This window comes from Myotis myotis, unplaced genomic scaffold, assembly GCF_014108235.1.
Source record: "Myotis myotis isolate mMyoMyo1 unplaced genomic scaffold, mMyoMyo1.p scaffold_m19_p_14, whole genome shotgun sequence".
In the NCBI taxonomy this organism is placed as follows: Eukaryota; Metazoa; Chordata; class Mammalia; order Chiroptera; family Vespertilionidae; genus Myotis; species Myotis myotis.
The window spans coordinates 50,978,838-50,994,154 of NW_023416318.1; the positions used below are offsets into that span (position 1 = coordinate 50,978,838).

At 43.4% G+C, this 15,317-nt stretch overlaps 1 protein-coding gene across 2 annotated transcripts in view; it reads left to right on the forward strand.

Moving 5' to 3' along the window:
* NBAS (NBAS subunit of NRZ tethering complex) overlaps window positions 1–15,317 on the forward strand; it is a 209,243-nt gene that overhangs the window by 18,608 nt on the left and 175,318 nt on the right. For both annotated transcript variants that reach the window (XM_036335298.1, XM_036335299.1), the window contains exons 8-10: window positions 1,536–1,669; window positions 2,627–2,725; window positions 11,938–12,076. In XM_036335298.1, coding sequence (XP_036191191.1) covers window positions 1,536–1,669; window positions 2,627–2,725; window positions 11,938–12,076 — 372 coding nt within the window. The remainder of the gene's footprint in view (window positions 1–1,535; window positions 1,670–2,626; window positions 2,726–11,937; window positions 12,077–15,317) is intronic.

Here is a 15,317-nt window from a genome sequence, read left to right on the forward strand (position 1 = left end):
ACGACAGGAAACTATAAAAATTCTAGAAGAATCCAAAGGCAACAAAATCTCAGACATATGCCGAAGCAATTTCTTCACTGATACAGCTCCTAGGGCACTTGAAACTAAAGAGAAAATGAACAAATGGGACTACATCAAAATAAAAAGCTTCTGCACAGCAAAAGAAACCATCAACAAAACAACGAGAAAACCCACTGTGTGGGAAAACATATTTGCCAATGTCATATCCGATAAGGGCCTAATCTCCAAAATTTATAGGGAACTCATACAACTTAACAAAAGGAAGATAAACAATCCAATCAAAAAATGGGCAAAGGACCTAAATAGACACCTTTCAAAAGAGGACATTCAGAAAGCCAAGAGACATATGAAAACATGCTCAAAGTCACTAATCATCCGAGAGATGCAAATCAAAACAACAATGAGGTACCATCTCACACCTGTCAGACTGGCTATCATCAACAAATCAACAAACGACAAGTGCTGGAGAGGATGTGGAGAAAAAGGAACACTTGTGCACTGCTGGTGGGAATGCAGACTGGTGCAGCCACTATGGAAGACAGTATGGAGTTTCCTTAAAAAACTGAAAATGGAACTCCCATTTGACCCTGTGATCCCACTTCTAGGAATATATCCCAAGAAACCAGGAACACCAATCAGAAAGGATATATGCATCCCTATGTTCATAGCAGCACAATTCACCATAGCTAAGATCTGGAAACAGCCTAAGTGCCCATCAGTAGATGAATGGATTAGAAAACTGTGGTACATCTACACGATGGAATACTATGCTGCTCTAAAAAGGAAGGAACTCTTACCATTTGCAACGTCATGGATGGAACTGGAGAGCATTATGCTAAGTGAAATAAGCCAGTCAATGAAGGAAAAATACCACATGATCTCACTCATTCATGGATAATAGAGACCATTATAAACTTTTGAACAATAATAGATACAGAGGCAGAGCTGCCTCAAACAGATTGTCAAACTGCAGCAGGAAGGCCGGGGGGGGGTTGCGGGGCCGGCGGTCGGGGGGTAAGAGATCAACTAAAGGACTTGTATGCATGCATAGAAGCATAACCAGTAAATGTCCTTCCTTAAAGGGAAATGGAAAGTAATTGGAGACTTTTTTTTAGCTTTGGTTACTGCTGGAAGTAGAAATCCACATTTGAAGGCTTCTATCTGAATTCTGTATCTCAGAATCCTTTGAGGCTGAATGGTGGCATTGCTGTGTGTCTGTGTTTGTGTGTATGTGTGTGTGTGTTTGTGTTTGTGTGTGTGTGTTTGGCTATGGATGTCCAGTGAACATAAGTTCACTTATCTAGGTGAACATCTCATCCAAAGAGGCAGCTGTGGTCCCAGCTGTGGTTGGGAGGCTGGTCTAGACTTGGGTGTCTACTTGTAGGCACTCTGACTGGCAGATCAATTCTGGGGCTCTCTGATGTAGAGTCACCTGGTAAGGCCAATGTCTCGGATATCTTCACTTACAGATGTTAACTTCTATCTTTTTAATAACTTAATTTCTCCCTCTTCAGGCATCGAGTCTAGCAGGTGATTTGAGCTATGCCGTTGCTGGGTTGATCTTTCTGGAATATAAAGCAAGTGCACAGTGGTCTGCAGAACTCTTAGTCATCAATTACCGAGGAGAACTTAGAAGTTACCTTGTAAGGTGAAAGTAAAATACTTTGTTTGGGAAGACCTATTTGACAAAACAATGTTTATTTCTCTGGCTTAGTGTCAGCTTTTGTTGTTTCTTTTTTTTTCTTTCAGCATTTTATTATGAAAATTGCAAATATAATAGGAAGTTTGAAAGAATTGTATAGTGAAGACTCATATACCTCAACTTACATTCTACTAGCATTTCTACTGTACCTGCTGTCTCACATTCCTGTCCAGCCATTCATCAATCTCAGTTTTTAATGAGTTTCAGAGTCACTACTTAAATACGTTAGAATGCCTGTCATTAATTAAACTTCAATATTTGCTTATAGTTTTTTTCTTTTGAGATAAAATTTGCATACAACAAAATGCACAGATCTTAAGTGTACCAGCCAGTGAGGTGTGGCAAATGCATACACTTGTGTAGTTCAAACTCCTGTGAGATACAGAACATCAGCGTCATGCCAGAGCGTCCTCATGCCCCTTTCCAGTAAATCCTTATCCACACGCTCTCCCGGAGCAACTTCTGTTTAGATGTTGTACAGTGGGGCAGAGTGGGGAGAGGGATGGTCACCAGCATTCCGTCCACAGCGCTCATGACTTGCTTATCCATTCTTCTGTTGTTGGACTTCTGAGTTTCCAGTTTTGGACATTGCAAATAAAACTATGGCCATTCTTGTCTAAGTCTTTATGGATACACATGTTCATTTCCATTGGTTCACTATCTCTGAGTGGAATTGCTGAGTTAGAGGGTAGATGTAGTTTATCTTTATAAGAAACCACCCGACCTTTGTCTAAAGTTTTTATATTATTCACATTCCCACTATAATGTATGAGTGTTCTGGTGGTTTTGCATCCTCGGCAGTATTTGTGTATCTGTGCCGTTTAGGTTTAATTACAGTGAGTGTTGAGTGGCCTCTCACTGGGGTTTAATGGCGTGTATTTCTTTTCTACCTCCTTCCATTAGCGTTGGGACAAATCAGAGCTATCAGGAGAGTCACTGTTTCAGCTTCAGTGGCCGTCATCCCCGTGGCGTCAGCACAGCGGCCTACCACCCCGGCCACAGGTACGCAAGCACTTGTTCTCTCGGGCGGAGTCTCGGGTGGACGTGGAAGTCGTGGCACAGTTTTAGAGAGAAATTGTCCGTTCTGACTCTTCTTTTTTTTAAATTCTCATCTAACGATATGCTTACAGAGAGAGAGAGAGAGAGAGAGAGAGAGAGAGAGAGAGAGAGAGATAGATATCAGTGTGAGAGAAACATGGATTGGTTGTCTTTTGTACATGCTCTGACGGGATGGAACCTGCAACCCGGGCATGTGCCCTGACCGGGAATCGAACTGCCACCTCCTGGTGCTTGGGACAAGGCTCAGCCAACTGAGCCACCCCAGCGAGGCGGTTTTCTCTATTTAAATGTGTGTATATGTTATATATGTGTTTGTGTGTGCGCGTGTATTATATGGGAACGCAAGGTAGAAAGAAGCAAGGGTCTTAATGGTGCAGATAAAGTGATGTGGGACCTGGATGGAGGAGAGCTTCCCTCCGTGTAGGATCAGGGAAGTGTGCAGGTGGCACTTGCTTTGGAGAATGGGTACGGTCTGGGCCTGAGGGGCCTCCCAGACAAAGTGACAGTGTGAGCAGTGACAAGGGGAAGGCAGCTACAGTGCATTTTTTTTATTGCCTAAAGTATTACAAAGAGTATTACATATGTCTCCTTCCCCCCGCCCCTTTACAATCCCCCAGCCTCCCCTACCCCCCAGTGTCTTATGTCCATTGGTACAGTGCATTTTTGAAACCGCAGGAGGTGTAGCCTGGCTGACACTGCAGGGTGTGTGGGAGGGGAGGACGGGGTGGGTGTGATGGGAGATTGGGCATTGGAGACAGCTTGAGGTCAGGTGATTGGAAGCACTACGGGGCTGCCTGCTCTCTAGGGCAGGTACGTGTTTGAGATGAGGACATGTGATCAGGTGTGCTTTCAGGAAGGTTGATTCAGTTGGGAAACACTAGAGCAGGGGGTCCTCAAACTTTTTAAACAGGAGGCCAGTTCACTGTCCCTCAGACCGTTGGAGGGCCGGCCTATAGTTTAAAAAAAAAACTATGAACAAATTCCTATGCACACTGCACATATCTTATTTTGAAGTAAAAAACCAAAACGGGAACAAATACAATATTTGTATTTGCATGTGGCCCCGCGGGCTGTAGTTTGAGGACCCCTGCATTAGAGCCTGGGTGACCCAGGTGATAATGGACTAGTTCAGGCCCCAGGCAGTAGGGCCTCTTTATTTTCTTACACAGATTTGCTCTTCTGTGTTTTGCCACCGTTGGGGCACTGTTTATGTATGTATCACATTTTATTATTATTTTTATTCTGAAGAATAGGTCCTATATGTTGCATTAGAACGCCAGGTACTTGAAGGCAAAGAATGCGTCATGTACGTCTTTGTCAGTCACAGCATCTAGTGTAAGCCTGTTAATTGATGCCTCTCCCTCTCGGGCTCCCTGGACTGTAACTCTAATTTCCCGAGTGCAGAAGAAAATGGTCTCTCTGTTTTGATTTTTCTCTTCCCTCTTTCTTCTCTCTATTTGATATTCTGGTCCATCCCCCACTTTCCTCTGTTTTATTTTCTTGTCCCTTTTCCAAGAAGTATATTTTATGTCTTAATCCTTTGCTGTTTTTTCTTGTTTATTTCACACTAACTACATTGTTTGGATATTTTACAAAGGTCAATATTTGTTATGTTTTTTCCTAGCAGTATTTCAGGGGGTTAAGTGGGGTTTACTTGGGACCCTAGGTTTGAAATGATCATAAAATAGTTAGTTGTTACATGATACCAGTTTGTTGTAAGTCAGATTACATTCATTATTCTGAATGCTTTCACTTTTGGCCCAGGATCCAAACAAACTGTAGGTATATTTTTAGGGGGAGAATGATCTTTACATATAAAGTTTGGAAACTTAATTATTTTATCAAACCACAGAGGGGTGGGTTTCTTCTTGGTTCTGCAATCATATACAGTACAATTCTTGATAGCAGTCAGCGTGGGATGGATGATTGCATTAAGGTTTCTGGATGAAAATTGTTCTAAAGTAAGGAGTATGTGTAAATGCCCTGTTGTGCATGACCAGAATCTTGCTAGGTTGTTCATGTTTTCCATTAGGTGCTCTTTTTAAATGAGAGAAGCGAAAATGTTCCTCACATTTTTATTTATTTTTGGTTGCCCTAGTAATATGAGTCTGTGATATTCATCACCCACAAGGATTTTGTAAATGTGAGATAAATCGGCCCGAGTGGGGTTGGGATAAATTGGTGATGTACAGACTCAGGGTTTAAAGAAATGCATTGTTTTGCCTGATGCTGTGAGCCCGCTGCAGAAGGGAAACCAAGGTGGTGAACGGGTGATATAAAACAGAGATTAATAGAGGCTTTGGGATAAGCTCTGTGGGTTTGTTGTTTTTGATTCCTCTTTTTCACGTTTCCTAACTCACAGCCTGATGACCTTATTTCATCCTCCCCAGACTGTCTCCTGGGCCAGTCCTGCTCCCCCTCCTACAAGCACCCCAACTCGTTCCCTCTTCTCTTTTGGGTGCTTAGTGTTCTCTTCGTTCTGTTGATTTTGGCTCACATTGTTCCCTGGTTCCTTCTTAGAGAGGCGGCTTTACACTTTCAGCACAGGTGGGCGCAGTGCTTGGAGCTGGGGATCCAGATGTAATGCCCGCTCTCTGAGTGGATAGCCCTGCAGAGGAGTCATGTAGTCACAGATGAGGGCATGCCCTTGATGTGAGTTCATTCAAAAAAGACTCTATCTGTGTATGTATTTTTAAATGACATTGCTTTCAACAGCTTACCGCTTGTAAAGAAGCTTGTATTCCTAATTTCATTGTGCATTTCTACAAGCAAAAGCTGACTTACTCAATTTTGAATCTCAGCCATTCTTTGGAGCTACACAGAGATAATTAGTGTTTGAAGGTAACATCTAGACCAGGGGTGGGCAAACTTTTTGACTTGAGGGCCACAATGGGTTCTTAAACTGGACCGGAGGGCCGGAACAAAAGCATGGATGGAGTGTTTGTGTGAACTAATATAAATTCAAAGTAAACATCATTACATAAAAGGGTATGGTCTTTTTTTTTTTTTTTTTAGTTTTATTCATTTCAAACGGGCCGGATCTGGCCCGCGGGCCGTAGTTTGCCCACGGCTGATCTGGACTCTAGTTTACATCACAGCAAAGAGAAAAGATAGAAAACACATCTCTCTTGGGCCCTTTTAGGAGCAACCCATGCTCAGAATCCTTGGTGACTCACATAATTGATTTTAAGTGTGTAATCCAGTGATTTTCAGCAAATGTATAGATTTGTGCAACTGCTACTACAGTCAGGTTCAGAATATTTCATTACCCCTAGAGATCTCTCCTGTCTTTGAATTTTATGGGATTCAAATTGCATCTCAGTAAAACTGTAATAGATAAAGGAATGAATAAGGGGAAAAAAGACCCTTTAAACAGGCTTTCATTTGAACACTTTTATCTTTGTTAAGATACTCGGGTTTATGGTAAGAGAGGCACTCATGTTTCCTGCCGTCCGTGGGCGGAACCCTCACTGAGTGATGTATGCCATGGTTATGCAAAGGGCGAGTCCGAGCACTTGGATGATTTAAGTTTTTTATCTCTCTCAATCAACCATGTTTTAGGCCAAGTACAGCTTCTTCAGAAAGAACTTGAGACGATGTTTACAGGGAATAAGAAGCGATGGTTTCATATTGCCTTATAGTAGGTTGCAATCAGATGACAAGCTACACTGGCCGAGAGTAGTTAGGGAATGGCATTCTCCCAGCATGCAGTAGGGACTGCTGTCCTGGGCATGGCTGGAGTAGGGCATAGTCTATAAAAAGCTGTTCTTTAGGGGAGACTGAGAAATACCTTTAAGTAAGGGCATGCTGAAGTGTTGAAGGGCCATGCTCTGGGTATATTGGTTTGTTCATCTTACCTGGCTTTCCGATTTCCCCTAAACAAAACGTTAAGCATTTTAACTCATGAGTCTCTTACACTCATGGGATAAAGGGAGTATTCCAAATAAAGAGCTCGTACTTAGTGGGGGATCAAAAGTGCTTGGTGTGTGCATGAGCTCTCCATTGACGTGATGCTAATTTCACTGGCCCAAAACGCAAGGGAAACAGTCTTCACGTAGAATGGGAAGGGGTGCCGTAGAGCACACAGAGGGGCCACAGCACTCTTATCTAGGGAAATATAGGCTCATTCCACAAATGGTTAAATTTGATCTTGTGGCGAAGATAGTGTTGAGTCCCCTACCTGAAAGCTTCACCCAAGGGCAAGGGCAAATTCTGCTGCCCTCCAACGGGGTGGACCTTCCATCTAGACCTGCGAGATACTTCTACAAGGTAGTCAGTGGACTTCCACAGCCATTACATCACCGTAAAGTGGCCTGTCTTTCTCTCTGGTTCCTAAGTCATATGTATTCTGGGAGAATCAAGGCACTGATATGTGGAAAGATACACTATATTGACAGCTAGAGGAGAAGATAGCTGTAACATGCATACTAAATTTTTCATAAACCCTAACTAGATAAGATTAATAATTTTCTGAAGGATTGCAGGGGAATGAGCACTGGGTCATGGTCATTTCGATTATCTCCCACTGCGGGGAGAGAGAGCACTTGGCCTTCGGTAATGCAGGGTCTGTTGGCATTTGGGAGATTAATGTGCAGCCCTGTGCCTGAGAAGTATGAATGTCAGTAATCCAGTTGACCTTATATTAAGGGGTTTTTCATTTCGCTTCTCAATTTCTCATTCCTCTAGCATGAGAAAATTCTTCTTTTCATATTTCAGGTTGGTTTTTTGAAGAGAAGTGAAGCTGTTGTCTGTAGGGAAAGCTGCATTGTCTTGGTAGAGGTGAAAGCCCTTAGATGTGAATTAGGGGGCTTCTGAGCTTCACAGACTAATTTTTTGGTGATGGTGGGGGTGGGGGGGTGCTTTATAGGCATTTGTTTCTGGGGAGGCAGGGAAGTGAGTCTTGGCCACATCGTATGGTCTGTTTTTGCCCAGAATGTTAAGGGTGGGTAGACATGTGTGACTCAAAGTATCTTGGTTCTTAACAGCCTCCAGCTGCCTGCTTTTTTAAAGTAGAAGACAATGCCTTATTAATTTGAACATTTTTGGCTTAGTATTGAAAAACATTAAGTTTTTTTGGAAATCAGCTTTCACCCATCCATCACTCCTACATTCAGAGATTCTTTGATAGGATGGGCTCATTCTCATTATGTTACCATTGCAATTAAATGGGCCTTTTAAGATCTTTCTAAATTTTTGAACCTGTTCAGTTGGTAAATCAATCAGTCAATCAATCTCTCTACCCCCTCTTTCTTTCAGAGTGTTTTGGTGGTAGTTTAACTTGATCTGACTTGGGTCAGATTGACTTTCTTCTTAAACTCGGAGTGATGCTAGCTGGGTGGGTCCCTCTTGGGAGCAGAGAGTGGAAAGAAGGCTGTTGAGTCTGTTTTATAGGAATGAGGACTGATGCATACCTAGGCTCCTCTCTCCAAGACGTGATCAGGTTGTTGTGGGATGGGATCCCAGCATCTGATTTGATAAAAGCCTCTGTAGGGCATTCCGATCCCTTACTCCCCCTTTGAGAATCCTTGGCTAAGGCTTTGGGAGATTAAAGAAAATGAACAGGAGGTAGCTTTTCCTTTGAGGTTGCCCTAGTGAGGAATAGGAGTACATTTTACTGTAGGTGTTGCCTGCCTTCCATGGGTTATGGCTGCCTAGAACGCTGGATTGAGAGTTGCCATGGAGCCGCGTCTAGCCCATCAGGAGCTGCCCGTGTATGACACAGGTGTGTAGTAGCAGAGCCAGGCTGGGTGTTTCTCTCCTCTTCCCTAGCTCGTGAGGGGTGTGTGTGTGTGTGTGTGTGTGTGTGTGTGTGTATGTATACTTACGCTCCCCCCTCTGAGTGTTCATTGCTGGTATATAGGAATACAATTGATTTATGTATATTGATCCTGCATCCTGCAACCTTGCTGATCCTGATTATTAATTCTAGTGGATATTAGTGGAATCCTTTGGCCATATTTTTCTCTTACCTACTCTATGAATTCTTTATAGGCAGCTTTAACCAAACATTCAACCACTTAAGTGCATATGTGATATCTCCCAAATCTGTGTCCCGTAAGTCCCCCCTGGGCCCCAGAGCGATTGGCCCAGCCCCACAGAACTTGTCTTGGATAGCCAGCTCACAGGTACCTCATACTCATTACATTCTAACTGAATTGATCATATTTTACCTCCAGCCCTACATTTGCTCCTATATGCCCAAACTTGATATATAGCATTTCACCAGGCCAAAACCTGAGATTCACTTTCGATAACTGTCTTAACTCATTTTTATGGATCTTTAAGACTTGTTGATTATTCTTCTCTCATAGATCTCAGATTTTTCTCCTCTCCATTTCTACTACCATCTTATAGTTCAGAAACTCATTACTTCTCACGCAATTTATTATCAAGTGTGTTCCCTGCTTTCTGTCTGATCCTCCTCTAATTTGTTTTCTGTTGTGTTTCTGGCAAGGAATATAGGTCTTAGAACACAAGCCTGAGCTTAAAAATTCACCTCTAATTTCCTTTAGCCCTGGGGAGAGAGCGACAGCTCCTGGGTTTAGTATTAAAGGCCGACTGTAGTTTGGTCTTTTGACTTCTCTAGGCTCCTGTCACTGCCCTTCATGTTTCTTTGCTCCAGACCAATGGTCAGCACACTTTTCTGTAAAGGGCCAGTCAGGCTCTGTTGTAACTGCTCAGCTCTCCCCTGGCAGTGTGAAGGCGGCCCTAGAAACACACGAATGAACGTGTGTGAGTGTGTTCCAGTGCAGCTTTATTTACAGAAGTAGGTGGTGGTTTGGATTTGGTCCAGAGGCTATGGTTGTTGACTCCTGCTCTAGATAACTTCAGACATGTGTGAATTCTTGCATTTCTCCGTGTCTTTGTTTGTTAAAGCCTTCATGCTGCTGCTTACTTGTTTTGTCCTCTGCCTATAAAGCCCTTCTTGCTCTTTTTCTGACCTCTCTGCAGTAGAATGTCTAATGTATGCCAGTCAACCATCTCTTTGAATATGGGTCCAATTCTGCTTGAAAGGTATAAAACGAGGAGTGTTGACTTTTACAGATTTCTTACACCTCTTATTCTAAATTCCAAATTACATGTGAAGGAATTTATAACCAGGTACCACTCAATTTTAAATACACTTAATGCCTAATTATGAAATTGCCAGGAAAATGAAGTTTTGCTTCGGAACTAAGCCGTCTCCATTTCTCCGTTAGTGCTTTCTCCATCTGAGAAAAATTCTCAGGTTTTGTCTTCACAACTAACGATTCAGGATAAGCACTTTTCCTTGGTGATCCTCACGCATGTGTCCACTTGATAGTAGGATGCTTCATATTTCTATTCATGGTGAACCGTGTCCTGCGGAGCTCAGCTCATGGATTTCAGCGTAATGGAAGTGTGCATTCTCAGACGGTGGTGCCTGCCCTGCGGCATGCATCACCGGGAGAGGCTGTTGAAGATGCAGATTCCTGGGCTCTGCCCGAGGCCCACTGAGTCAGACCTCTGAGGGGTGGCCCAGCAGTCTGCGCTTTCACAAGCCTCCAGGAGATTCCAGGCGTGCTGATGTTTGAGAGCCACTGATGGGAACCGTCGTGGTTATGCGTGTTCCCTTCTTATAAGCTCTTTATCTAATACATAAAAGTAATCAGAATTTAAAGTATTGAACGAGTAACAGTTTTATAGTAAAGAATATTTAAGTTATACTAAAATGAATTAAAATGGGAACCATTCCAATTATTCTAAGAGAGGAATGGCTTCTAGCTTTAGAGTGGAGGGCAATGATTTTTGAGCCCTTACTTTGGTCGTAAGCATAGTCTTAAACACTTCTCAATTTTGAGACATGTCGTTTTTTCTTTATTTCCTTTTTCTTTTTTTCCCTTCCTTGCTGATTGTATGCCACAAGCACATTGGTCATTGGACAGAGCGTATCAAAGTGTCTCTGCTAGTATTTCAGATTTCTCTCCTTGGATTGAAGGAGTGTCAAGCCACTAGATGGCAAACTCTTCCAACCATTATTAGCTTGAAGAACCTCAATAAGCCATTTATAATCCTTGGCAATAACTATAGCGCCCATTTAGATCATCGTTGTTATGTATGTGTGATACTTAGGGGCCTGCTGTCTGCCCACCTCCCGCTCCTCAGATGGCCTTGTCCACCCCATTATTACTGCCTGTCTCTCTGCTTCCGCCTGCACTCCTGCTCACTTAGCCCACTCCTCCCTGTGCATTTTTGCTGCATCAGTCACAGTTCATTTTTGTTGTCTGGCACCTATGCTCCTGCTTTGAGTTTGAGACTCCTAGAATGTCAGAGCTGGAAACGAGATCATCCATCATGGGGCCCAGCCCCTTCATTTCTCAGGTGGGAGAGCTGAAGCCAGAGAGGGTGAGCCACGGACAAGGACTGTGTTTTAGTTATCTTCGTGTCCCTGTAGTTCTCTGCAGAGTGTGCAGGTAGGTATTTCTGGAGTGAAACAATGCTGGGAAATACTGTAAAGGACACATACACACAGTCTCTGCCCAGGTGGCTCACCGTTTGGTCATGGAGGCATTATGTAAAGCAGTGGTCACCAACTGGGGGTCCGCGGACCACTGGTGGTCCATGAGGTCTGAAAGGTTAGCAACCGCTGGTTTAAATAGCGGGGCCCCGGGGCATCTGTTCTCTCGCCTCTTCCAGCTTCCAGAGGCCGCCCTGCTGCCTTGGCTCGTGGCGCCTGCCTTCAGCCAGCCTGGCCTCGCTCACGTCGCTCTGGCACCGACGCCCGTCCTCCCCTTCTGTCTTTAAATGCCCTCATGGCACCCGGTGCTTTGCTGCGATTCACACACTATGTGTCTGGGTGAGGAGGCACGTCTGTTTGTTAAAGTTTATTGGTGTTGATAGTTCCTTTGCTATTCAGTGGCCAACCTTGAAACATTTTTTCTCATTTCTAAGTCCCCATCGGGGTTTAGGTGCTGAATTGTGTAAACCTTACCCCTGCATAAGGGAAGGTGAAATTCTAATGGAAAAACCTGGCTTTCTTTGCTTGTTTCTTCTAAAATATTTACCTTCTAGGTTTAGTAAGTAGTGATCTGACTTTAGTTTTCTTTGAGAAGGTAACTGTGTCTGCTCCCTTTGTTTCGATGGTGTCTTGTTTATATTGGCAACTTAGCAATTCTTTTCGTTTTTCTCTTTCGTAGACTTTTGTTGGTGGGCGGATGTGAAGCTGCCGAAGTGGGCACCTCAAAAGCGTCCAGCGCTGGCCTCTCTGCCTGGAGGGTGCTGTCAGGGTCGCCTTATTACAAGCAGGTCACCAGCGGCGGAGACACGGTTGCTGTGGTGAGTCTCAGTCTCGGCATTTCACTTTGCTGCTGGGCCTCGGGCAGGCACGCCCTGGGCAGAATAAAGAGGACGAAGTAATTTGTCCTGAATGAGGAAAAGGACTTAATGCTAGTGACATTTTAGTGCTCCTTTCACATGTCCGATTTATCTAAAGCGTATGGCATGTGACTTCATTGTTAGGAAACAGTCAACCTCGCCGTAGTCCTGTTACTTGAACCGGCTTATTGGACATTATCATTTTTTAAGCACTTTTTCTGTCTGGCAGCTGTGCTGAGTGCTGCTCTGTGTATTAGCTCATTTAATTATCAGCAACCCTTTCAGGCAGGGATTGTTACTACCCAAGCCTGTTGATGAGCCATGAAGTCGGTCAGCTGCGAAGCCCGTAGGACAGTGGGGGCAGGTGTAACTGACAGAGGGAGCGGTCTGGGGAAGGGGCAGTCACGGCGAGGCCTGCCTTGGCCCTGGCTCTCTGAGCCCTCTGTGCGTTCACTCTGTGTGTGTGTCTTCCCCCTGCCCTGCAGCTTTGGTCCTGGCATCTTTTTAAAGACAATTGCCGGCGCACTGACAGAGTAAGTGGGGAAGGAAAATATTGATTGCCAGCTGAATGCTGTGCCGTGCGATTAACTTCTTGAGATGCTGCAAGTGCATTTTCGTTATGTTAGTGGCTTTTACATAAGTCTTGCAGCTAAACGTATGGTCATTCTCCATGGCCTTCCCCTGCCTCAAGGTCACCTGCATGATAGGGTTCGTTCCTTTTGTCAGGTGGCAGACATCGTCCTCATGGAACCTCCTCTGATTGTTTGTTTAAGGTGGCTATTGTGTTGGGGTGGATATTGACCGAAAAATGCTGCTGCCATATATTCTAGTCCCTTGCGAGGCTGCTAGGTTGTAAAACAGACTGTACAAAATTCAATATATGCATTGACCCAAGTTCCCAAATTAATGCTCCTGTCATCTGTGTGATAGTTTATTTATTTGTTTGTTCAACATTGAATCACTGCTCCAGGCAATAGAGGTGAAGGTAGGAGTTCTCCGGGGCTTTCTGCTCGGGAGGGTACAGCTGTGTCCAGAACTGAGGGCGATGAGCTGCACAGGTGCCAGGCAAGAGTTCAGTTCCTGGGAGGAAGGGAAGAACCCGGGCTCAGGGGTCCTTTGTATGTTGTTTGGCCGTTGTGCTTGGAGGCCTTGAAGATTTTCTTTAGCTTTGAAATCTAATAGCTTACTTAGGGTATTTCTTAGAGTTGGTTATTCTGGGTTAATGTCCCCAGGGCACCTCTTTCATTGTATAAATTCAGATTTTTTCTGTTTCTGGGAAGTCCTTTTGGATTATAAATTTGAAAGTGATTTTCCATAGGCCTCAGACCCTTTGTTAGTTTCCTTTGTCTGGCTCCCTGGGCTCTGTAATTTTTTTCATTCTGCTTTTGCTCGCCACCAGGCCTTGAAGTGGGCCTGGGGTGGGGGTGGGGATTGTGGGGACATGACAAGAGCAAGTGAAGTGACACCCTGGGATTTGGTGATTTTTCTGTTTCTTCTTAAAGTTATTATGAAGATTGGCTGTCCTCAATCTTCAGTTTCAGCTGTGGCGGGGTTTTTATGTAGAATTAGTTTTCCGTTCTTGTTCTTTCTTGTCATTGGAGAAAATGTTGGGAGCTAGGCTGTCACTAATGTCTTCAGGTACTCAGTTCTGTTAGGACAATTTTAACTTCAACAAACAGTACCTCCCTCCCCCCCTTCCCTTTGCCTTTTTCTTTGAAATTAAGTACAATTCACATTATGTTAACCATTAACCATTTTGGAGTATACAGACCGTGGCGTTTAGTACATTTATAATTTTGTGCAACCATCCGCTGTCTAGTTTCAGAACATCTTCATCACTGGCAATCGCTAGTCTGCTTTCTCTTTCTATGGATCTACCTATTAGTGTTCCATGTGAATGGAATTATGCCATATGGCCATTTGTATCTGGCTTCTTTCATTTAGCATAATATTTTCGAGGTTCATCCAAGTTGTAGCATGTATCAGTATTTCAGTCCTTTTTATGACTGAATAATATTCCACTGTGTACATATACTACATTTGTCTATTCTTTAGTTTATGGACATCTGAATTGTTTCCATTTTCTGGCTGATATGAATAGTATTTCTATAAACATTTGTGTACCAGTATTTTGCCGGAAGCTGATCCATCCTTGCTGCTTGACACAGTCACTGCAGGGAAGAAACATCTGCACAGCATATGTTTCAAGGGACCTGGCATATATGGCATACTGTTCTTAATATCTTTGCTCCCCTTCTTAGCACTATGTGTTTTAACCAAAGTCACCTCTCAGAGAAAGGTTGTTTCCCCAGGTGGGGATTTTTTCCCTGGAGTTAGGGATTAACAGGACTAAGGAAGGGAATAAATCCGTAAAACCCCTTAACTAAGTGCCAGGCGGGTAGTTAATCACTTTAACTATGAACAATCACGATTAAACTACATAATCTTTACTTAGGATAATCTTCAGTTACTTCCTTGTAGCTTAACAGAACAATAGAGTAACCTTGGAATGGAGGTAAGAAATGCCCTAACCTTTGGAATAGAATGGATAGGATTAAAATCAACTGGTATAAATACAGATGTAACAGGACAATACAGACTGAACCTGGCTGGAGAACCTGGATAGAACCTGGCTAGAGAACATGGCGAGAGAACCTGGCTAGGCTGCTGATCAACTGAACACTGTCTCAGTGTCATTCCCTCTTTGCCAACTCCGTCCACACCTTTGGAAACCCCTGGACCTGCTGGGGGTGGACCCCGGCAGTATTTGTTTGAAAGCATACATTGAATTATTTTGGGTATATGCTTACATGGAATTGCTGGGTCCCATGGTAATTCTAAGATTAATTTTTTGAGGAACAGCCATACTTTTCCATAGCACCGTACCATTTTATATTCCCACCAACAATGTGCTAGCATTCCGAGTTCTCTACATCTCCAGTGACACTTGTTAGTTTCCATTTAAAAAATTATACCTATCTCCCTCTCTTGCTTTTATAAATATATTAAATCTAAAGACCAAAATAATCTTGTGTTATTTAAAATGCTGGTTTCTAAATGGTGATTACTTTTATGGTATTTTTCATGTGTAGAATTAATTCCTTAATGAATGAAGTTTCTGTTGGAAGTTTTGATCTTTTCCATAGTAAGACCAGGATAGAATGATAACCTGGGCAGTGTCTTTGCGTAGAGCTAGGAGTAG